The sequence below is a fragment of the Vigna unguiculata genome, chromosome 4, assembly GCF_037176805.1.
Source record: "Vigna unguiculata cultivar grain cowpea cultivar isolate G323 ecotype 2 chromosome 4, ASM3717680v1, whole genome shotgun sequence".
Lineage (NCBI taxonomy): Eukaryota > Viridiplantae > Streptophyta > Magnoliopsida > Fabales > Fabaceae > Vigna > Vigna unguiculata.
In genome coordinates, this window is record NC_140795.1 from 39,887,430 (window position 1) to 39,914,036 (window position 26,607).

The following is a 26,607-nucleotide window of genomic DNA, read 5'->3' on the forward strand; positions in this document are numbered from 1 at the left end:
TTGTCCCGTGGCGGAAACCGGATGGGCCGAGTCACAATCAAATTATGATGCTTGGGATTATATGCTCTTAAGTAAAAAGAATTGCACCTTGACTAAAAGCTATAGCTTTTGGCCAAGTGATAAGCGCTCGATCCAACAATTAGTCTCAGAGCCAAGCTCATGAGTTTTATATTAAAAATAATATCTAATATTTTGTATACTCATGTCTTTTATAAATTTTCGTAGTATATCTTCTTTAAATTTCCCATCATAAATATACAAGTTTGGAATTTTTCTTGCGAGGACATGAAAGCAAGATATAGCTTTATACGGAGTGGAGGAATCCATCATATGCAGTGCATGTGTGATTGTGAAGAGTCTGATTGCAAACGAGATTTAGCTTCTTTTTAGAGGTTTTAATTCATCCTTGCATATAGTGGTTGATGCATACATAGTATTTCGCTCGCAACACTTATGGCCCCCATGAAATCACCATTGATTTCGAGTTTTTCCTCATCCCATGCACAGTTTCACTATCACTGTCTGCAATTGTTTCGTCATTGATACATAGTAACCAGATAAGGGAGAACGCAATTCAAATCCCCTATATGAAATGGATTGAGCTTAGAACAGGGTTGAATTTCATTTGCTTTTGTACAACAAGTTTTACTGTCATCATGACTTATGATAAACATATATACATACACACAAACCCGATGAAAATAAAACAGTATTTTTTATTTTTAACTTTTTACGTTTACAACAATCATCACACTTGATATATTTTCAACACACTAACGGGGTTAGTTTGTTTTTTTCAAAAAGATTTCGAAGTAATCTTGTCAAAATAATTAAAAATTCCTGTAAATTTCTAAAAAAGGAAGGGTATTGGGTCAGATCCCAAAAGAAAAGACAAGTGTAATTTAGTTTCTTCGTATCACAAGGTTTTTAAACAAGCTAAAACTGTGTAATTTTCAAGTAACCAAAAAAAAATCAATAGTGAACCATAAATGGAATAATCTAATAGGATAAATATGCCTTATATTATTCGATATACATTTTTTTTTCAACTAATAATATGGCTTTAGTTTGTTTAAGTTTTCTAGTTAGTAGGGATGAAAAAATAATATTCAATAGATGCAGATATCTATGAGTAATATGTGTTACGTACTAAATCATACTAAATAGGTTTTTTACAAAAGTGATCGCTTTGATCTATTTATTATAAAAATAGTCAGTTTAATGTAACGTCCCATTTAATTTAATACATAAAATTAAAGAAAATGTCACACAGAGATAATCAACTATGCAGTCCTGGAGTTCATAACATCACCCCTACAAAACCAGGCACACCACGATGCCAACAAAAACAGAATAACCGGTTGACTAAGAGTTTACAAATCCGGTAACAACAAAATACAGGGGCCATAGCCCTAAAGAAACATGAAAGAAAGACGTTCGAAATCTAGCCCGGATGGCTAAGCTGCTGGATCATCGCTCCCTTGCTGACCACGAGAACTTCGCCCATCTGCTCCCATCAACCAAGTCGATGATCATCGCAAGAAAGAACAGCCACATACAACACAACCATGCAACAAAACGGGTAAGCTAGAGCCAATCAACATATTCAACATGCAATCAAATATATTTTCATCATCTCATCCACATAGCAACCAAACATGTTATGACTCTTCATTCAATACACTACGACTCGACTCGACTCATCCGGATATGTATAACTCGGTTGGATTCAGCGGATGCTTGCACTTGTGTGGATACCTCTGCTCGAACCTGAGCTGCTCGATCCCTGAGCTATGTGATACAAGTGTTATGATGAATCAAAACCTCTCCCACCACAAGGTTAGCCACTAATGAGTTTCAGGCCTCCTGCTACTCCCACCACAAGAGTCAGTCCGCTCTAAGTGAGAATAACTGGCTCCTCGGAGCGTCAGGATGCAACCTTACCTTGAATCCTTACCTAGTTATACAGATGGGGCACCACCATGGACACCCACTAGCAGGGGCCATGGAATTACGTCCCGACCACTGAAGTGCGACCCCGGAGGTCTCACCTAGAGGCCCCAAGGAATTACACGCTGACACGGACCAACATTCATAATTCAACAATAAGAGAATATTAAATCATACTTTACAATTTCATATCAACCCTTGAAATTAATCCTCATATCAATCACATCTCAAATCCATACCTCCGATCATCACCACCCCAATGAGTCTGAGGCCTAGTCTCATGTCAATATCATGTTCCTTTAATTTCAAACCACACATTCTTTTCTCACGCTAAGCCTCATACCAACCCATTCATCCGCAATTCATGAATCATGCCAAAAAAATATACCTCATGCTCCATTACATACATGTTCATCATCATACAATCATACTCAACCAACATGGATCACTCGGGAAGCATTAAACATCCAAATCACAGCACTGTCTCGCCCAGCATCTCGCTCAGGCTGAGGGGTCTCGCTCAGGCGTGCTCGCTCAGGCGAGCCTCCCCCTCGCCTAGGCGAGAACGCCAAAAACTAGGGCATGGGCAACACGGGATCTCGCTTAAGCGAGATCCCTCTCGCTTGGGCGAGTTGCCTGCTCGCTCAAAAATTGAGCGAGCCGCCCGGGCGACTTTTCGCGCAAAAGACTTAGGCGAGCTCCCTGTTTCACCTCGCCTAGGCGAGATGGACTCGCTTGGGCGATATTAACAGGTCTCGCCACTGTTCTTCGCCGTACCGCCATGTTTTCCGGCCAAACAACACATGCAAGCTATTCACACGCATCAAAACAAAGGATCAAACCGTACAACCAACAGTAAACTCATACACAGATCAAAGGATGACTCAAAACTAGAAACTCTAGCTTCCCGTACCTGGAAGAGAGCTAACAGAACTTCGACACGGGACCTCGGAATGCACCAACTCAAAGATGGCTCGCAGAAATGGAGTAGAAGCCTCCTTAAGCTTACGTGACAGTCGAACAGAAGCCCTAGCGGAAAGGGGGTGGCGGCTGCAGCTCAAGGCAAGGGCAAAACTTTTTCTGAAAATGGCCAGGAACTCTAGGTTTAGGGCAGACCTAAGAATTTTATACATTGGGCCGGCCTTAGGCCCACTCACAAGGGCGGCCCATCAACTTTAAGGCAGATTATGAAAATGGGGCCTTACATTTACTAATTAATTATATAGTTTATTAACGATTTTACTTCTTTTTACTTTTATTTTTTAATTTTTATATAATTTTTAAAGTTTTATATATCCTTTTAAAAATGATTTTTTAATAATTTGATTAAAAGTATTTTAAATAAAATTTTATTATAATTTTTATATTTTAAAACTTAATATTTTAAATTTTATTATAAAATTTATAATAATAAATTTTATTAAAAACATTTTAAATAAAATTTTATTAAAATTTTGATATTTTAAAACTTAATATTTTAAGTTTTATTATTACATTTTATCATAAAATTTACAATAATAAAATTTTATTTAAAATATTTTTAATAAAATTACTAAAAATTTATTTTTAGAAAAGTATATAAAACTTTAAAAATTATATAAAAATAAAAAAAAGTCAAATCATTAGTAAATTATCGTTATGATATAATTAATTAATAAACTAATCCACTTTTATAATAAGTGGATCAAAACAATCCATATTTTTGTGAAAAAACTACTAAATAAATATTTTTAATATATACTAGAGTAATGATATCCAACCCACCAAAGAACACATATCATCCGTTAATAATTATTAGGAAATTTTATTTAAATTTTTTAATTGAGATTTTAAAATAAAGTTATTAATGAAAAAAATATTAACTATGAAATAATAGTTTAAAGTTTTACTTTATTTATTTTTATATTTTATTTAAATCTATAAAATTAAAATTATTTTATTTTATACATTAATATAACTCCTTTAAATTTAGTTTTTAGAAAGACTTATATTAATATTTTATTAAATAATTTGATTTAAATTATACTAAAAATTAATTACTTTTATCTAAGTTTATATTTTAAAAATTTATTTTTAAATAATTTTATTTAAAATTTAAAAAAAAATATATATAAAAGTACTCATGAATATTAATAGTTATCCATGAATATTTTTACACTCATTCATAAATCTTTTTTCATGGATACCTAATCACGGATAACGACGGGTAGACTTTTTAAAACAGAAAGATTACTCATAGACTGAAGTATTCACGATTCAATTCCTTTTGCATGTGGTTAAAGCGTAGTTTATAAATCTTTGGTTTATTAATTATGTTACCTACAGATTGTAAAGGAATTTATTTTACTTCTTAAATATTAAGTTGACATAATAACTGGTTGCTATAGGTACTTTAAGCTTGCATTTTTCATATTTTTAATATTTTATCAATAGTTTTATATCTTTCTTTAACCAACCTCCTATTTGAAAGGTTGATAAAATTTTGATATTAACAGCCCTCCAGTCTATGAAGTGCATAAACTAATATAATTTGACGTCATCCAACTAAAAATAAGTGAACAATTTGAAAAAAAAATGCATTGTCCAAATCAGAAATACGGCTTTCGAAGAGTTAAAAGAAAAATGATGATCATCACAAGCAAGTGGAAAAAAAACTGTTTTCTTGTGCTGAAAGAGAAATTAAAAATTAGATTACCAAATGAAGCCGTCAATGAAAGTGCTTTTACCCACCTTCAACATCGGTCTTGGATTCATGCCACATAGTCATTGATGGTTGAATTATTGACAAAGATCGAAGAAAGACTCCACATCACCGTTTTTCTTTTACCATATTTTGCTCGTTTGTATTTTGTGTACTTTCTTTTTGTTTTGAGACTCAACCGTTAAAGACTTATGTTATAAAACTTACATTTAACTTTAAAAAGAAATCTTACCTTTTGTTTTAAAACTCAACCTTGTCATAATTATGATCTAAAAAGAGATGTGTTATATATTATCTCAAATATGAGGTTACAATCACTTATCATTGTTACAGGTAGTATTAATTGTTCTGTGATAGTGTTAAAAATTCAAGTGAAAGTTTAAATATCAGGTTTGATATAAATGAGAAAATTAAACAACATATATAGGAAAAGAACCATAAATCCAATCTTAAGGATTTAGATTGGAGGTGTTGTCGATCCTTTATGTGGATTAAACTCATGTCTCATTAATTTTGTTGTCTTCCCGATAAATCTTCCTTTGAAACTCTCATCATATAGAGGTTAGATACGACAAGTTGTAATCGAATTTTTTTTTTTCCACTTAGATTGTTATATTTTTAAGTAGAAAGAGTTTAACTTTAATTATCAACTATGTTGACCTAGTCTTAAACACTTTATCCAACAATTGTTATCGAAGTCAAGGTGATAAGTTCAATTCGTAATAGTAAAATTGTTGAGGAAGAAATTATTATAGAAAAATATCAATTGTATTGTGATGAAGACCAACAAATCAAATCACAATCGAATTTTTGCACTTGACTTTCTATGTTATTAAGTAAAAGTTATATTTTAGTTATTAACTATGACTTTCGGTCTAATAAATATTTTTGATTAAAACATCTTTCATTATAACATAACAAAGGCTAACAAATTAGGATCACTTGAAAGATTTTCACAAAAACTCGTAAACTCATTGGTGCATAAAATATTTAGCACTAGGCTACTAACTAATAACACGAGTGTTCAGATTAATACACAGGCTAATAGTACCGATCGAAACACAGAAATAGAAATTCATATATAATGTTAATAAACGAACTTTAAGTTTAACTCAACATCGTAAAATCAGCTTATAAGATGAGGTTTGCATTCACTTATATATTGTAAATTGACTTTATGTGGATGTGAGACTTTCAACACACTCTCTTCACGCCACCGATGCATATACATCTCGTGCGTAAGTCTAGATATTAATGGGTGGTCTGCTGACCTTGATGAGTAAAATCTCAATGTCTTAACAAATTTATGACATTAAGATTCATCCTTATACATGTGTGAGTAAAAGAGATCTTGAAGTTCTTGTTCCCAAAGATAAAGTTTCACGTTGGAGCACAAATAAATTGAACCCTAGAATCGTGGTGTATGAGAAGAGTTAAAAAATAGTATGATAAAGCAAAGATGGCACACTGTTGTGACGGAAGGCGACGGATGAGAGAGGTGGGATCCACCACGAAGGCATTGGCGTCTTGAAACAATGGGCACACCGAGGAGAGGTACAGAAATAAAAAACATGGAAAGAAACCTGTCTGGCAAAAGAGGAACTATTTTTCTTGTGTGATAAAATTATGAGTTATGGTGACAGCAAAAGAAACCATAAACGCACATTCTGCGTTCTTCATCTGTCCAGCTCTATCCAACAAAAATTCTCTTCCACTTCTCATTTTAAACATGTGTGGTGTGCTACAATAATGTTTGGATAATGTCTTCTTCCATCCACCTCTTTAAAAATTATCACTCAAATTATTATCTTCTTTTTCGAGTTAATAAGTTATATCTATTCGTTTTTCTCTTTTATTCTTCACGTTAGTTTTTGCTTCACTACGATTTTTATATGTCAAAAGTCGTTTATAATGTGTTTTCGATAAAAATTTATAAGATAATTATTTTTATAGAAATTTTCAAATGTTTTTATGAGAAAATATGTTGTTTGCATATAATTTTTTTAAAATTATATGAATTATTCAATCAACGAGTGATTCCTTTTAGGGATGGCAATATGGACTTGCCTACCTCGTTTTGAGTCGTTCTGCATTTGGTCTATAAAGAGCGAGTCAGGCCTACTCGTTCGGCATAAAAAATGTGGACTAATTTCTCTGATCTACCCCACATAATGTTTGGTCTAAGGCTCATATAAAATTTTTAATAACTTGATTTTTATTTAATTAAATTAGTAGAAATAATAAGTTATATTAACATATTTCTTAAAATAAGTAATATTCATAATTTTATAATTTATAATTTTTAAGTACAAATCTTTTGAAAATAGAAATGGTTTTGAAGTTGATTAAAATAAGGAAAAAAATGTGAATGAGTAAGTTACTTTTGGATCGACCAAACGCGAATGATTGATCTACTTTTAAATGGATAGGAGAATAAAGCGAACAAACAAATTATTTAGAAGAAACATACAAAATGTATTGTTCTAAAGCTGTTAGATTTTAGAAATTTACATTATGCCATCATTGACCCACTTGCTAGATGAATTATGTGGGACATGCTTAAACATGCCAACAGACTAACATACTCAACCCATCTCACATTTTTTCTTGCGCGTAGCGCATGGCCCATCACATAGCGAGCAGACACTTTTTCATATGTCTAAATATTTTAGAAGTTATGAAATGTTATCATGGTAAGAAGTTAGCTCCATTTTAACTTATAGTTAAATATTTTAGTTATTTCATCCTTGCAAAATATTAGCATAGAAAATGAAAAATGAAAATCTCATAATTATCAATAAAAGTTCGTATTTGATTCAAGAAAAAGATTTTCTATATTAATAAAACTCAAGCCAATTCTATTAAGAATCTAATTGTGAGTCAAAGTCTTATATTGAATACAAATCAGAAAGTAAAATATTATATAAGGATAAATACTCATAAACTTATTATCTTAAAATTTTGAGTTGAGAGTGACGTCAATGCCTTATGGTTGGACTCAGGTCTATTATCTTCATATGAATCTCCTTCCTCGAAAGACCTAACAAATTATATATATATATATATATATATATATATATATATATATATATATATATATATATATATATATATTAATTAAATTATTCACAATATTATATAATTTTTTCTTTATTTTCTTTTACTTCTTTTTTTAATCTAAACCATTTCATTTTTCTAGCGTGTGCCTATAAACACTGTGCTTTATAAAATATTTTGCTTTCATATTTTATAATGTGAACTTGGTTTTGAAAAGTAGGAAATAGAGAATCTAATGAATTTTTAAACATAAACGTAAGAAAGAAAAAGAACACTTGGATTGAAGAAAAAAAAAGATATGAAAAATGTGACATAATATTAGAAAAAAAGAACAGGAATAATAAATATTAATGTGGCATTATCAAAAGTGTAAAACAGCTCATGAAGACGTTGTAAATTAGCCATCCAATATTTTGTCACTATAACAAAAATCTATTTCCAATTTATTGTATTTATCTGATAATTACTGTGTTAAGGAACATTTTTTGGTCTCTAATATGGTCATTACTTGACTTTTTTAGTGGCATATGCATCGATGCAAATGTCATCACCTTCTGGTACAATTTTACACGTGCTCAAGCAATGTGCTTTTTGATTAAGATATAGACTTATAATTACATGCGTATAATTTAGTCCATCAACTTATGATTCATTTTATATAGTTTCTTAAATTAATTTACTTTAATTATATTAACATTTTCATTTGGTTATATATAACATTGATTAGAGTTATAGTTTTTTTAAAATTTGATCTAGATATTAAAATGATATATAACAAATCAATTATTAAAATCAAATTATTCATTTTCTGTTTATGTACATTTTTTTCTTTAAGAAGTTCAAAGTATTAGGAGTTTATTAAAACTAATTTAGTTTGGCAATTACATAACATAAATGTTTATGCTATCTAACATTTATAATAGATAAATGTTTGTAACATGTAAAAATGTATTTTAGATTTATGATAAATAATTTACATAGATACAATATTATTTTTGTAAATAATCTTCTAAAAGAAAATGAAATTCAAGCGAAAAGTAAATAATAAAAAAAATAGCTAAAAGAACTCTCCTAAGTAAAAGCAAAATTAAAAATAAATCTCACCATAATAACAGCTAAAAACGCTTTTTTTCAATATAGGTACTGTAATTTAAAAATAATGATATTGTAACTTAAAACTTAATCATATAATTTCTTAATATATGATAACTTGGCTCAAGCTCTAAATATACAAAAATTATAACTCATCATTTTCATGTTTACATAAATATTATCTTTAAAAAGTTGCAAATTATAATTAATAATTAGTTTTAAAGTTTAAACATATATAGTTATTCCAAATACTATCATTACTTTTGCTTTATTTTCGTGGTCACTTGTCATCTAGCTACCTTGTTCAATTTTTGTTGAAGTGGTTGCTAGAAATAAATCCAACCTAACATTTAAGCTAAAATTTGATTTTTCAAATCCTTCTATTTCCATGTCAAAGTCACGCAAAATCTGAATATCTAGGGTTTTCAATTTCAAAGTGGAGATTAATATTCCATATTCATTATGGAGCCATTGATTTTTGGGAGAACCTTCCATATTAGTCCCACGTATGCTTCTTCAACTTGACCTAGGAGAATCACTTATTGTGGTTGTGGTGATAGGTTGAGTTATATAATTTAGACTTTTTTTTTTCTTAATAAAAAAAAAATAGATGCAAGCATGTCAAGAAATTAAATAAAGATTAATATATATATATATATGAGAGAGAGAGAGAAAAATTGCAGAAATAATATCATGATAAAGAATGTCTATTAGGAAAAGAAAATCCTTATAAAATATGATATATCATAAAACCAGACAACGAAAATTTCATACAAAAAATAAAAATGAGCTAAGTAATCCACATTAAAATTGTCTTCCATGAAGATGTGGAAAGGTTCAAAGTTTTATATCTCCGTCTATTTTGTAAATGTGAAGGGATAATGTTAAAATCTTTAACTAAGTGTAAAAGTAAAATACATTCACATTCTATCCAAATGTTTTCTAAAATCCTCTGGACGTGTATATCATATTCTATAGTAACAATGATTATTGGAATTTTACCATACAAAAACCGAATTAATTTCAATATTGCCCATCCCATCTCCATTACATTTAATGATTTCGAAGCTATAATGATACCACTATACCCGACAAGATTTCAGAAGAAATTAGGTGCTGAATTATAATATTTAAAAAGTTAAAATTTTAAAGTCTTATATATTATTATATATTATTATGAGTACTTTCTTTTTGTGATATTTCAACCTAGATAAACGATGTTAATTGTAACTATCTCAATTGTTTTATTGAAAATCAAACTTTATGATTTAGGTTTTAATATCAACTATTAATCAAGTATTTTTTAAATAGTTTAATTATAGTTTGAGACTCAAATAATTCAGAAATTTTCAATTGATTTACTATTAAATTTTTATAATCGATTGAGTCTTTTAAATTTTAAAATTTTTTAATTAATTTTTTGGTCGTTAATTGTATGACATGACGTAGTAATTACCTTACTCCGTCATTCTAATTGTATGTTATCACGTAACATTTTATTATAAAATATTTTAATAACAAAGATTTTCTTTTAAGGTTTACTTTATTAATGGAAAATTATTCTTAAAACAAATTAAAAATATAAAATTACTAAAATATAAACAATATATTAAATATTAAATTAAATAATTAGGTAATAATAAAATTATTAAATATAAAATATAAAATTTAATTTTTTAATTTTTTAAATTCAAAATTTTATAATTATCTAATTTTATAATAAATATTTTTATATTCTATAATTAACCTATTATAAAATTATAAAATTATATCATTATGAAATTTTAAAATTATAAAATTACAAAAATAATAAAATTACTATTAAAAAAATATAAATTTTGAAATTATGATATTATAAAATTATGAAATTACGGAATACAAAAATATGGATTATAAATTCAGATAATTAAAAATTATGAAATTATATTTTTTATTTTATATTTAATAACTTCATAATTTTATTATTATCTAATTTTATATTTTATAATTTTATATACTTTTTTATCTTTTAATTTTATATTTTATAATTTTATAATTTTAATTTACTTTAAAAATAATTATATTTTATAATTTTATAATTTTAATTTGCTGCAAAAATAATTTTCGTTAAATATGTAAATCCTCGAAGGAAATTTTCATCAGCAAAGTCTTTTAATATTATATAACGACATTTAAACGGATGAACAATATTATGTAACTCTCACGTCATATAAATAGTAAAATCTATTTGTAGACACTCAATTAAAAAAGTTTTAATATTTTAAAAACTCAATATATCACAATATAACATAGAAATTTAATAGGTATTCAATTAAAATTTATTAGATCTATGAAAAACTCAAACATAATTAAGCCTCATCAAATTATAAGACTTAGTATCCAATTTTATTCAATTTTATTAGTGTCTCCCTTATCAAACTTGTATTTTTTTTTTTTCAACCAATTTCTTTGTTTGGTAAAGTAACTCAACCTTTAATGATAAAGTGAAACTATATAATCTCTACTTCTTCTTAACCAACTCTAATATTATGAAATTAGAAATCAATTTATTTTGACTATCCATTAAAGATTTAATTTTTTCATAAATTGCAGACTTGTTAACAAAATGTCTCTGTGGTAGAATCTTAATTTTGATGTAGGACTATGATCTTTGACAAAGTTTGCTTTTTAACACACCAAACATTTTTTCTTCTCTTTCAAAATTATATCAAACCTTTATTTCATCCATTCAAGTATTGTCATGTGTACTTTGTCAATAATTTGTTAATAAAACTTTGTCAAAACATAATTTTTCTTATTATTGGCATAAAAAACTCTCTCTTTCAAAGTATCATTGATATCGCATAATATTTTTAACACCTTGCAAATGACATATGTGGTTGTTCCATCTTACTCCAAATACAATATTTGTCCTTGTTGCATTCAAACATCTGATATTTCCAATAAATATATATATATATATATATATATATATATATATATATATATATGGATCACAAAGTGGGTCACAATCTGCATGTTAGCTCGTTAGGCCAACAAAATATGACTGGTAGGGTTATAATTTTCAATATGTCAATCTATTCTAATCTGACCTTCCTAATCCGCCAAATTAACAAGCCAAAAATACGGTGAGACAAGTTAGTCCATGACTTTTTTTTTTTAATTAAAACTTAAAATAAAAAGTAATTTAAAGGATTAACTTTTCTATATTATATTTTTTTAAGAATGCAAATATACAATAGTATCGTAACTTAAATCATTAAAACCTACAAATTAAATTCTAATTATTAGTTATAATAGAGTAATTTAATATGTAAATGTAATAATTGTTTTAGTTTATCCAATTAAAACATTAATTAATTAAAAGTTTAGAAAAATTTATATAATTAAATATGTTTATATATATATAACAATTCTAAAAACAAAAATGTAAAGGCAAAAGAAAAAATAAAAATTTAAGGCAAACATATAGATTTTCCATGATTTTGCACCTCGTATTGCTATATAGTTTCATGTATGCTAATAAAATAACTTCTTTTGAAGAAGTTATGTCACTGCAATCTTCAAATGTTGGTGAAGAATTTAATATTGAACCATCTGTAGAGATCAAGTGAAAGGACAATTATCTTAGTATGTCGTATTGAAGATCAATAAATAAATAAAAAAATTGTATTTATGGAAAAAATCAAGATAACATTTGTAAGGGGGAAAGTGCTTAAATTTTCAAAAAGGTTTGGGGAAAATGATTTTTTGACTATTAAATTTTGATAACTTTTTATTACAATCTTAGTTGGCATTTTTTGAGTGGTTTTCTATTTTTCTATTTTTTTCATTCTTAATATTTCAAAACCATTTAGAAAATGACACGTCATATTGTAAGAAAAAATTGTCAAAATTTAGTAATCAAAATATCATTGTCCAACAATTGGGTTATTAAATCCTTCAATATAATGACAAAAAGGGATTGTTGAAATTTCTAATCATTATTTTGCGCTCTTGGACTAAGGATGCTAGCATAGATATTGAAGGTGTTTATATTAAAGATAGTTCATCCATCATACCTAGATTTTAAATAAGAATTCATGCACAACAATAAGCAAACATGCTAGTTAATCGTGCTGAAGAATCAAAGGAGATATATAAGTTCATTATTTTACAATTTGCCTAAACTCATAAGTCATTATGTTAAGATGCAACTAATAAATTTTGATATAATTGACAACTTGTTTCTTTTAGAATCAAATCTCAAGAATGAGACATTCTACATTGAAAAAAGTAGGTGAAGAATCACATTGGATTCTTCTTGAAAATCCACACATATCACAAACAAATGGAAGAGATAGAGATAGAGAAAAGGACTCGTAATGTAGATTTAAGAATGGAATTGAAATATTAATTGATATGTTACTAATGAAAAGAAAAATATGTCATGAATGTGGAGAGCATAGAAAAAACAGTTGGACTTGTGAGAAAAAATTTATATGTATTTATTATTTAAATTATAATATTATTACTTATTTATATTCAATATTTTAATATTAATAAAGTTTAATCTTTTCATTTTAATATTATATTTTATATTATTACTTAGTTTTTCATTTTCTTAATTAAAAATGTGGATCAGAGGTCATATAACCCACTCATTCACCTTTGGTTTAAAATAAATTCAAGGACAAAAAAATTCAATTTCTTTCATGTCAGACGGGTTAATTTATTTTGTCATCATACTATAGGGGTTTTGGAGAAAAGGACGAGACAATCACTTTATTATTTCTTTGTAATTAGTCTTGAAATAAATTTCATTTCTTTGTTGATTTCAATAAAATTATGCACTTTTTTGGTAGACTTAATGCTTTGTTTAATAGATGGACAGATTTTGGAGAGAAAGTGAATGAAATCAAACTCTGAGTAAATCAAACTTTGGCTAATCTGATATAAATAAAATTAATTGAAATATCTGTATAATTGAAATACACAATTATGTCTGATATGAATTTATAAAAAGAAAAATACTTATTATAAATATTGATAAAATAAAATATTGTTATTCCATGAAAAGAAAATTATTAAATAACATTTAATTTGAAGATAATGATTATTTCACATATCAATAATTTTTGGTTTAGAAAATTGTATTTTATTTACTTGGTCAATGATTCCAATAGTGAATATGTGGAGAGTCATAATAATTTTCTGAATTTAACTTACTAATCTTACTAATCGGATAATTTGGGAGAACATTCCACCACACAAGCACTTTGTGTTAACTGGTTCCTATTCAATGACATATACCAACAAGACAAGAAAGCTTAATAGTGATTTTGTTGTATACACTTACATATAGATCCATGTTAATGCTGAGTTGTAGTACTTTTTGGTGATATATATCCACGCAAAGCACTATTATGCTACATTGTCGCACCAATATATACCACGTGCTTAAATTATTTCTATGAAAATGATGTTTTGTGGTATTAATTTAGATAATGCTGATTCGGCACGTTCTGTAAGATTGAATATTGAGTAGTGGAAGATTCTGTTTTGCTTGTTTGATTCCTTGTTTGATATGTGAATATGAGTAATACAATTTGAAAGAGTATATATCTTTATTCTTTCACCTAATTTGGGTTGTTTGATTGCCATTTTGAAAGAACGAATGAAATCAATTCAAAAGAATTGCATCCATAGAATTGTTATGAATTAAATACGCAATTTCGATGATAGTGGATTAAAGTTATATTAATTTCCATTTATATATATATATATATATATATATATATATATATATATATATATATATATATATATATATAAAATAAAATACTTGTACACAAAGTTAAATTAAGTTTACCATTATTTATTGTTACTATTATCCATTAACATATATATGGTAATACAATAATTTTGTATTTATGTTTACATAAGTTTATGGTGTTAGTCTTTAATTTTCATAATTGTTAATTAATTTACCCAATAAAATTAATGTGATATTGGGTAAAATAATCACCTTATTTATATATTTATATAGAGAGAATGACGTGGAGTTTGTAGCTTGGTTTTATTCAAACCAGTAGACTGACCTGTGAATTATATATTTTTTTAAATTTTATATTAAAATAATAAAGTAGTAAAAGTATTATGTAATAAAATGTCATAAAAATTAAGTTATATTATTGTAAATTTTATTATTAAAGTAATGAAGTAGTAAATCTAAGTGATGCGATAATATTTTCAATTTTAAATATAATAAATAGAATTGATATTACAATACATAGGATTGATTGATTTTACGAAATAATTATAATAGTCTATAAACCGGACACGTGCACATTTTTTTTATTTCAAATCTTTTCAGAATAATAATCTAATTGTTATTACATTTATTTAACCATTAAAAATACTAATAATTATATTAATATAAATTATAAATTATAAATTTTTTAAAAGAATAATCTATAATTATATATAAAGATATATATCAACAACAAAACAAATAAAAAGGACAAGTAATTCAAATATGATGTCGTAGTAAATAAAATTAATATGTGTATCTAACTATAATAATAATACCAATATGATAATATCTCGTAGTGATAAAAATAATAATAATACAATAATTACATATATAAAGAGATACACATGTTTTGTGTCCACTTTTTGTTTTTACAATTTTATCCTCTTAATTATTATTTGTTGAATTTAAATAACTATTCATAATAAAAAAAATATTTGTCAGTTTTATTATTTTACTAATTTTAGTAAGGGTGACAATGCGGGTTGGCTCGACCGTTTAGGCCCGGCCCGCCCTGCCTCGCATTTTAATTGTGGGCTAAAATGTTTGGCATGTCCCGCATAACTGCGGGCCCGTGGGCTAGACTGCTTTTTTTTAATTTATTTAAATTCTTATGATAAAGCTTTCAATATTCAAAAAATTGGAAAACTTTAAGAAATTCACAAAATTAAGCAAAGACTTTGGGGAGTTTGATGATAAATTGATAATTTAACATTTTTATCATGTTCGTACTATGACAAACACAATCTATTATTTAAATTTTAGCACAGTAAAAAATACATAATACTTGTCTTTATCAATCATACAAGAATTTGAGAAATGTTAATGCAAGAGTTCATAAAAAAAGTAACTGATAATAACAAGTGCAAAGTTTTAATTTTTTATTTTTTATTTATGCGGGCTAGCTCGCGCGGGCCACGAGCCAATGCAGACTTGCGGGTTCACTATCCTGACCCGCCCTACGTTATCTTTGTGGCCTGCATGCTGGCCCGACGGCCGGGCCCATATTGCCACCCTAAATTTTAGTAACTATTTTTTAATTCAAATAATTATACAGATATAGAGATAAAATGAACAACAAAACAAATAAAAATGGCAAGTATATGTTTGCGTAGTAAATAAAAATAAAATATGGCCCGACGGCCGGGCCCATATTGTCACCCTAAATTTTAGTAACTATTTTTTAATTCAAATAATTATACAGATATAGAGATAAAATGAACAACAAAACAAATAAAAATGACAAGTAATTGATATATGTTTGCGTAGTAAATAAAAATAAAATGTGTGTCTAACTATAATAATAATAATAATAACATTATAACAATATCTCGTAGTGATAAAAAAATAATAGTAATATAACTAATAATAATAATAATAATAACATAATAGCAATGTCTCCTAATGATAAAAAAAAGTAATAATACAACTACATATATAAAGATATTGTGTCTTTTTTTGTTTTTTAAATTGTATCCTCATAATTATTATATTTTAAATTTAAATAATTATTTATAATAAAAAAATATTTTTCAATATTATTTTACTAATTTTAGTAACTATTTTTTTGAATTGAAATAATTGTTCAAATATAAAGATAAATGAATAACAAAACAAATAAAAATGACAAGTAACTGAAACATGATCCCTACATAGTAACTAAAAGTAAATTGTGCATCGAACCATAATAATAATAATAATAATAATAATAATAATAATAACTATTATAATAATTATAGTTCTTATTAATAATAATAGTAATAATAATAGTAATAGTAATATAATAATGGAAATAATTATAGTTAATAGTTATGATAATAATACTTATAGTTGATAGTAATAATGATCATAATAATTATAGTTAATAATAATAATAATAATTATTATAATTATAATAATTTTAGTTAGAGTTGATAAAAATATAATTATTATAGTTATAATTGATAATAACAATAATAATATAAAAAATAGAATAATAACTATCATGAAAAGTAGGTTATACTATTGTGAATGTTATTATTAAAGTAATGAAGTAGTAAATTCAGTTTTAAATATAATAAATAAAATTGATATCACAATATGATGTAGTTAATTGATTTTACGAAATAATTATATTAGCCTATGACCCACATGCGTGGTAAGATGTTAATTTTCAGCCTAACTCAACCCCAGAAAACCGCCTTATCTCTAGTCAATGTGGAACTTCCCACACACTCCATTATGCTGAGGTGTATATATCTCGTGCGTGGATCTAAAAATGGGTGGTTCGTTAGCAGTCAAATAGTGGATGAAACAGAATGTCAAAAAAATCTTGCTAGAATAAGCTTTTTTAAACAATGGTTGTGATACCATGTAAGAAGTGAATTTTAAGCCCAACTTAACCTCACAAAATCGATTTTTAAGGTCACATTTGTACACATGTTTTTTTTTTATTATTTCAAATCTTTTTAGAATAATAATATAATTGTTATTATATTTATTTAACCATTAAAATTACTAATATTAATATTAATATAAATTATAAATTGTAAAATTTTTAAAAGATTAAATATCTATTTAGCAAAAGTATTTAGTATTATAACGTTTTTTATAATTAAAAAAACACTTATAAGAATAACACCACTATGAATAATAATAATAATAATAAAAATAATAATGATACCGATACTAACAAACTAATGATAATAATAATAAATTTTATGCTATAAATATTAATGTCAATGTTAATACTAAGGTTAATGTTAACGATAATAATCTATAATTATATATAAAGATATACTTTAACAACAAAATAAGTAAAAAGGACAAGTAATTGAGATATGATTCGTAGTAAATAAAATTAAGATGTGTATCTAACTATAATAATAATAATAATAATAATAATAATATCATTATAATAATATCTCGTAGTGATAATAATAATAATAATAATAATAATAATAATACAAGAACTGCATATATAAAGAGATACACATTTTTTGTGTCTTTTTTTTTGTTTTTACAATTTTATCCTCTTAATTATTATTTGTTAAATTTAAATAATTATTCATAATAAAAAATTATTTGTCAGTTTTATCATTTACTAATTTTATTAACTTTTTTTAATTCAAATAATTACACAGATATAAAAATAAAATGAACAACAAAACAAATAAAAATTATAGTAATTGAGATATGATCCCATAGTAAATAAAAATGGAATGTGTGTATAACTATAATAATAATAATAATAATAATAATGATGATGATGATGATGATAATAATAATAATAATAATAAGGTTAAATTATGTCTTTAGTCTCCATTTTCGTAGCAAAATATCAATTTCATTCCTCTATTTTTTATAATCTCAATTTGGTTCTTATTTTGGGAAATTTGATGTAATCAAGTCCTTTCTGTTAGTGATGCAGTAACAACGTTAAAATGTCAGTTCTTGAATTTTTTGATTTTTTTTTTATGTTTTTTATATTTTTATTTTTTAAATTTTTTAGAAAAAAATTGCCACGTGTCAAGCTGACATCGTGCCACGTGGCAGTGATAGTGTGATGTAGCATTGATAATGTCACGTGTCACTATTATGCCATGTGTCATTTCCTTATTCTTAATTTGATCCATGTATTTCAATTTTTGTCTCAATTTAGTCCCAATCTATGATGCACCGAGACTTTAACTTGAGTCACGTATCCTTGTCTGACACATATTTGTGTCTGATACTTTATGATATTTTATGATACTTATCAATGAAGTATCTAATTTATAAAGTCGTAGTACACTACAAAAAAATATTTGAATAACGACCAAATTTAGTAACAAAAAATAATTAGTCACTATATAGTGTCCAATTTCGGTACCAATTTAAAAACTAAAAATTATTGACAACTAAAATAATTCCAAAAATTTATAATTGGTCTCTAAATTGATAATTAAAATAGTTTCTATTATGAATTGATTTCTAAATTGGTCACTAACATTAGCTACCAAGATTCTGACTACCAAAATAATTGGTATCTAAATAGGAAATTGTTCTCTAAGATATTTTTGATTACTAAAATTTGTCATTATTTAAAAGTTTTCTTGTAATGATACTTTTAATTTATATTTTTTTACTTTAGTATCGTATTCGTTCATCATAGATTGTATATTGAATAATTACAAAAGGAAAAAAAAGAAAACAAATAAGACAATGGTAGCTCTAATCATAAACGTTTTTATTGGAAAAATAATTGGATACAAAAAAAATAGATGGCCTATACAAGTCTCGAACCTATGACCTTTGCATTATTAGCACAACACTCTAACCAACTGAGCTAATAGGCTATGCATTTCTTTATTCTAAATACCTGTTAAACTTCTTTATTGAAAAAAATAATCTGGTAAACTTTTTTATCGGTAAAATAATTGGATACTGACTAATTATAAAAGGAAAAAAAACAAAAAACAAAAAATTGTATATTGACTAATCTATTACATATTAAGAAAAGAAGATATTACCAAAATTACTATATTACCCATTGTCTTTTATTGACAAGTTATGATGCACCGATACTTTAATTTAGGTCACATATCTGTGTCTGACACGTATCGTGTTCGATACTTTAGGATATTTTATCAATACTTATCAATGAAGTATCTAATTTATAAAATTGTAGTATACTACAAGAAAATATTTGAAATAACGACCAAATTTAGTGACAAAAAATAATTAGTCATTATATAGTGACCAAATTGACAACTAAAATAGTTTCAAAAAATTATAATTGGTCTTTAAATTGATATTTAGGATAGTTTCAATTATGAGTTAGTTTCTAAATTGGTCACAAACATTAGCTATTAGGTTTTGACTACCAATACTAAATTTGTCCCTGATCATTTTGATTTTCTCTATTGTCTGTTGAATCGTATCAGGACCTAATACTAAATTTTCACCAGTCTCAAACCAACACAAAGGTGTTCTACATTTTCTCCCATATAATGCCTCATAAGGTGCCATACCTATGCTAGAATGAAAACTATTATTATAAGTGAACTCAATCAAAGGTAGGCATCGATCCCAACTACCAGAATCTTCTAATACACAAGCTCTCAATAAATCTTCCAAAGATTGGATTGTTCTTTCTGATTGTCCATCAGTTTGAGGATTATATGCTGAGCTAAGATGGAGTTTAGTCCCCAAGGCCTGATGTAAGCTTCCCCAAAACTTAGAAGTAAATAGGATCCCTATCAGACACAATACTTGTTGGAACTCCATGCAACCTCACAATTTCTCTTATGTACAATTTAGTCAATTTCTCTAATGAATACCTGATGTTAATGGGTAAGAAGTGAGCAGACTTGGTTAATCTATCCACGATAACCCATATGGAATCAAATTTTTGAATGGTTCGTGGCAAGCCAACTACAAAATCCATTGCTATACTATCCCATTTCCATTCAGGTATATTTAAGAATTGTAGCATTCCTGCTGGCTTTTGATGTTCTATTTTAGCTTTTTGACAAACTAGACATTTTGCTACATATTGTGCCACTTCCCTTTTCATTTTGGGCCACCAATACATTTTCTTGAGATCTTGATACATTTTTGTTATGCCCGGATGCATGCTTAATTTGCTTTTATGTGCTTCCTCTAGAATTATTTTCTTAATTCCTTCATTGTTTGGTACACACATTCTATCCTTAAATCTCAAATTTCCGATTTTATCTATACCAAAATTCTCCCCACCCCTTTGACCTATCAATTTCTTTTTCTTATTAATGAACTCATCACTTTCTTGTGTCTCATGGATTTGCTTTTGTAAATTGTTAGTGATCTGAATGGAGTTTAATTGCATTTTATCATGGCTTAGGGTGACCGATAAATTCATGTTTCTAAATTTTCCTAACAAATTCATCTCATGAATCATTAGTGAGGAGATATGTAAAGATTTTCCCCTTAAAGCATCTGCCACTACATTTGCCTTACTTGGATAATACTGTAATTCAAAATCATAATCTTTCAGAAATTTCATCATCTCATTTATCTCATATTTAATTCCTTTTGGTCAAATAAGTATTTGAGACTCTTATGATCACTAAAAACTTCAAACTTACCACCATAAACATAATGTCTCCATATTTTAAGTGCAAAAACAATGACAACTAGTTCTAAATCATGGGTTTGGTAATTTTTCTCATGTGTTCTTAATTGTCTAGAAGCATATGCCACTACCTTTCTATCTTGCATAAGAACACACCCTAATCCCATTTTGGAAGCATCACGAAATATAACAAAGTGCCCAGTAGGATCAGGTAATGCTAAAACAAGAGAAATGGTTAATCTTTTCTTGAGTTCTTGAAAACTATTCTCAAATTTTTCTGTCCACACAAAAGCTTGTCCCTTTTTGGTGAGTTGAGTTAAAGGAACAACTATTTTAAAAAATCCCTCAATGAATCTTCTATAATATATTGCCAAACCGAGAAAGTTCTGAATCTCAGTCACTGTTTTTTGTGGCTCCCATTGTAGAACTGCTTCTACTTTGGTCAGATCCACTGACACTCCCTTATTGGAAATCACATGTCCTAAGAATTTTACTTTCTCTAACCAGAATTCACACTTAGAAAATTTAGCATACAATTTCTTTTCTCTCAAGATTTGCAAGATAATTTGAAGGTGTTCCTCATGTTCCTCAAGAGTCTTAGAATAAATAAGAATGTCATCTATAAAAACAACCACAAATTGATCTAAAAGGCGATGGAAGATCCTATTCATATAATCCATAAATATTGCAGAAGCATTGGTCACACCAAAAGGCATCACTTGATATTCAAAATGGTCATACCTAGTTCTGAAAGCAGTTTTTTGTATGTCTTCTGCTTTTACTCTAATTTGATGATATCCTGACCTTAAATCTATCTTAGAAAATACAGAGACTCCTCTCAATTGGTTCATCAAGTCATCTATTATAGGAAGGGGGTATTTATTCTTTATGGTGAATTTATTTAATCGACGGTAATCTACGCACAACCTAAAACTTCCATCTTTCTTTTTAACTAACAAAATCAGGGCTCCCCAAAGTGACACACTAGGACGAATGAATTATTTTTCAAGTAACTCTTCTAATTGTTTCTTCAATTTTGCTAATTCAGAGGGTGACATCCTATATGATGCCATAGAGATTGGTCCAACTCCATGCATCATATCTATGGAAAAATCAATTTCTCTGTTAGGTGGTAAACTAGGGATATCATTGGGAAAGACTTCAGGAAAATTTTGAACAACTGCTATATTTTTCAACTCAACTTCCTTTTTTATTTCCATAGAAGATAATAATAAGTACCCTTGAATTTCATTCCTTAAAGGTTCACTTTTTGAATTGGTAGGTGATTTTAGAAGATTCACATAGTTTGGAAATATCACTGATTTTTTAGCACAATTCAAAAGGACTTGATTGGAAGATAACCAGTCCATACCTAAGATTACATCTAATTGAGATAAAGGTAGACATATTAAATTTACAAGAAATTTTCTATTCTCAATGAACAGTGGGTAGTCTAAACAAACTCTATTGGTAATTACCGAGTCATTTATGGGAGTTGAAACGACCAAACTAGTTTTTAGAAAAGAGGTCGACATATTAAGATGTTGAACACAATAATTGCAAATGAATCAGTGAGTTGCACCTGAGTCATACAATACATTTAAAGTTTTTCCTATAATAAAATACATACCTTGAATTAGATCATGGTTTTCAGTATCTTCAGCTCCAGTCATGGTGTACACTCTTCCTGTTGTGGTAGGTCTTGTCTTGGTTGCAGCTGGATTGAAATGTGGCTTCTGTTGTTCACACTCAGAGAATAGGTGACTAGGTTTCCCACACTTGAAATAGCTTGGTTCCTTAAGATGACAATCTTTAGCAGGATGACCTTATCCGCATTTAAAGCATATGATATGATCATATACAGATCTACTAGAATTTCTTGATGAAGATTGGTTGGATTGGGTCCTCCATTGTGAGCGATTGTAAGGTTTTCCCTCAATACGTTTATTTTTATTTTTCTGGGGTCCAAAATACTTTGGTTTGATATTTTGGTTGTTCTCAAAATCTTTCAAAAATCTACACTTGTGAATAAGCGTAGGAAAATCAGCAATTTCTAGTATTCCTACTGCTTTTCTCAATTCATCCCTAAGCCCATTTTCAAATTTTATATATTTCATCATTTCCTCTGGGTGATAAAAGAAGGTAGAGTATTTTCCTAATTCTTCAAACTTGGAAGCATATTCCCCTACTGTCATACTTCCTTGCTTCAACTGCATAAACTCTATTTCTTTTGCTCTCCTCACATCATTAGGGAAATATTTTTCTAAAAACTTTGTTCTAAATACATCCCAGGTAATAATTATTCTTCCTCCTTCAAGTAATCTCCTGGTACCATCCCACCAATATTCAGCTTCTCCTATTAACATAAATACAACATAATTCACCTTTCGGTAGTTCATAACTTGAAATATTTCCTCCATCTCCTTAATCCATAATTCAACTTTTTATGGATCATATCCTCAAGAAAATTATGGGGGTTTGTTTCTCCTAAATTCAGTTAAACCTTGTGATTCAGGGTTTCCTTCAAGTCTTTGATTCCTTATTAGAGCAACAACCATGTCTCTGATAGCTTGCATTGCTTAAGTTAATTCATGGTTCCTCCTATTGTTTGCCATTTGGAATCGTATGAGTTAGTTAAAAAAAATATAATGAGCACATTTCACAGATCTCGCATGAAATGTCGCTCTGATACCATCTAATGTGACGAAAAAAAAATTCTTTTTATTTAACTATTATTATTATTTCCTACAATAAAATTTAAAGGCAAAATTATACGATGATATCTAATTATACTTAAAATATTCACATATATATACATATTTACAATATTGTATGCATCTTATGTCTACACCATTTAGTACATCCTATATTTCCTACACTAGAAGAGGAAAGAGTGTTATTTATTTACAGTTTTCGCCTCATGTACTGGGTTTCAAACAGGTGGAGGGAAAAGGTTATGGATGGGGTTAACTTAGACTGTTGGGGGTAAATAGAAGGTAACTCTGATTTGTCCTTCGATGACAATCGACGCGTTTGGAGCAGAGAGAAAAGTAATGGTGGAGTTTCCCGTTTCCTAAAATGTTACAGAATTATTCACTGCATTTGTTTGCCATGCATTTCCCGAAAAAACAGCCACAATGTCGACGAAGAAGGGATAAGACATGTTGGGAGTGGCCATCTATGATGATGGTATAACATTTTGTTTTTCACACATAATCATAAAATAGGGAAGTGAGACAAAGATCACAAAAAATATATACAACATATCATAATAAGATAAAATGAAATGAAAATTCTCCCAAATCCATAAAACTGGATTTTATCATACTTTATAAAGACATTGATTTATTTTGTAGTGACTAGTAAGGATAAATGAGCTCATAGCCAACAAAGTAACTCAAGAACATCTAATCTTGAGTAATACTAACTCGTTTAAATCCCCAAGGTCATACATCCAACTACAATAATCAAATTTTTATTTATCATAAATTTTATTTCAATATTAAGCCATATAATTATATAAATAAATAAATAAATAGATAGGATCAATGAATAATTAAAATAAATATAAATAAATAGAAAGGACCAGTACGAAACTGGAGATAAATATAAATAAGTAATTGAGAATAAATATAAATTGAATAAATATAAATTGAATAAATATAAATTGAATAAATAGGACCAGCGCATAACTGGAAATGAATATAATTAAATAATTAAATAGGAATGAGAACTAAATATAAATTAGAATGAGGTTAGGGACACTTCACTTAAAAAGGTAAATATAAAAAAAAAATAATTATGAGGAGATAAGAAAATTAAAAGTCAAAAGATAGAATGATAAATGTCTCTTTCCCCTACCTTAGAGATTGATAAAGGTTTAACTCTTAGATCTCTTTTTTTTCTCTCTCTTTTCCTTGTATGGCTTTCGGTGCATCATCTCTTTATATAGAAGCTTGAAGATTCACTCATTAAATTCATCTAATCCTTTCTTAGATTTACGGTACAAGAATGAAATCTTATTAATTGAAATTCTATCTCTTTCTGAATGTTGTACTTGCACCATTTATTCTAAAGATAAACTTGCATTATACATGTCTATTATTATATAATGTTTATAACATTATCATATTTTATATATGCATTTAAATATTATATGTACTGATATATAATATTTATAACATTATGATATTAAATAATATATATATATATAACTGAAAAAAGAAATATTATTATAACTATTTAACCATTTTTTTTATATTGAAAACATTGTGGTATAAATTTTGAGATGTTACAAATTTTATGCGTGTACAATTGACAATTGACAATGACTTTATTTTAACATAATTATCCATAATTTACAAACAATTAAAAGACTAATGACAATAAACTAAAGTTTTCTTATTAGAAGAAAGGACTCAACACAATAGGAGTAGTATTGTAAAATGAGTTTGGCTTCATAATAGTTTAGAAATTTATATACTTATGAATCTTCCATTTGTATGAAGTCTTCTTAACAAAGGAGAGTTTTACTTTCATATACTATATATTTTATGTGAGAGTGAAATTAGTGACGTTGAAAACTTTTTCTTGTGTTATATGTGTGTTATTATTTTCTATTTGTTAGAATATCTAGAAATGTTTGTGAGATTTCTTTATTTAATTTCCTTTTTTGGAATGTGCTTACTACTTCAAAAATATACATTGTTTAAACACTTTCATTTGTCAATTAATTGTGTTAATATGTTCATATTGAATTAGTATAATAAATAAATTAGGAAGTTATAACTCCAACTATTATATAAGTACAAGCTCAAATTAGAAGAAGTTGAAATCGAATAATTCACTATGTTTGACCAATTCTTTAATAAATTAAACATTTCTTATTTTTAGATTAATGTGAAATTATTTTATATCGTTGTATTTCATGGATAAATAACCGTATATATAACTTTATTGCTTACCCACAAAGACAATGTTTTATTAACTTTTACACCACATTAAGAAAGATGACATATTAAATTAACTTTTACACTTCATAGTTGATTATATGTTATCACAATATTTTTTTATATTTACAATATTTGACAATTTTATTTATTTCAATTGTCTTTTTTTATATCTTTTATAATCTTAGACAATTTTAAATTACGAATATATTTTATTGTGTTTAAGTAAGTTTATTATTTCCTTATATTAAATATAATTGAACCATTATTTCACAAATTATGTTTTGTGAATAAATTGGTGTGTTTAAGTCTTTACTAATTAATCTCATAAACTTCTTTCCACTTGTTCTTTCTAACATCAACTACGAATATTCGAATATTGATCACACATCGAGTACTTAGTGATATGAAAAGAGCCTTAGTGACAACCATATCTAGGTCATGCAAATAATCATTATTAACAATATTATATATATATATATATATATATATA

General features: G+C 27.1%; 1 protein-coding gene and 1 non-coding gene across 2 annotated transcripts in view; both read right to left on the bottom strand.

Moving 5' to 3' along the window:
* LOC146887156 (uncharacterized) overlaps positions 1–23,585 on the bottom strand; it is a 39,172-nt gene extending 15,587 nt beyond the window's left edge. Inside the window, exons 1-3 of the mRNA XM_085672048.1 lie at positions 23,186–23,585; positions 22,796–22,990; positions 21,297–21,664 (exon numbers count right to left, since the gene is read on the bottom strand). Of these exons, the coding sequence (XP_085528174.1) occupies positions 21,297–21,664; positions 22,796–22,990; positions 23,186–23,585 (963 nt within the window). The remainder of the gene's footprint in view (positions 1–21,296; positions 21,665–22,795; positions 22,991–23,185) is intronic.
* On the bottom strand, positions 19,335–19,408 carry TRNAI-AAU (transfer RNA isoleucine (anticodon AAU)). Its single transcript has one exon. It is a non-coding gene; the product is annotated as a tRNA-Ile (tRNA).
* Positions 23,586–26,607: the final 3,022 nt, after the last annotated feature.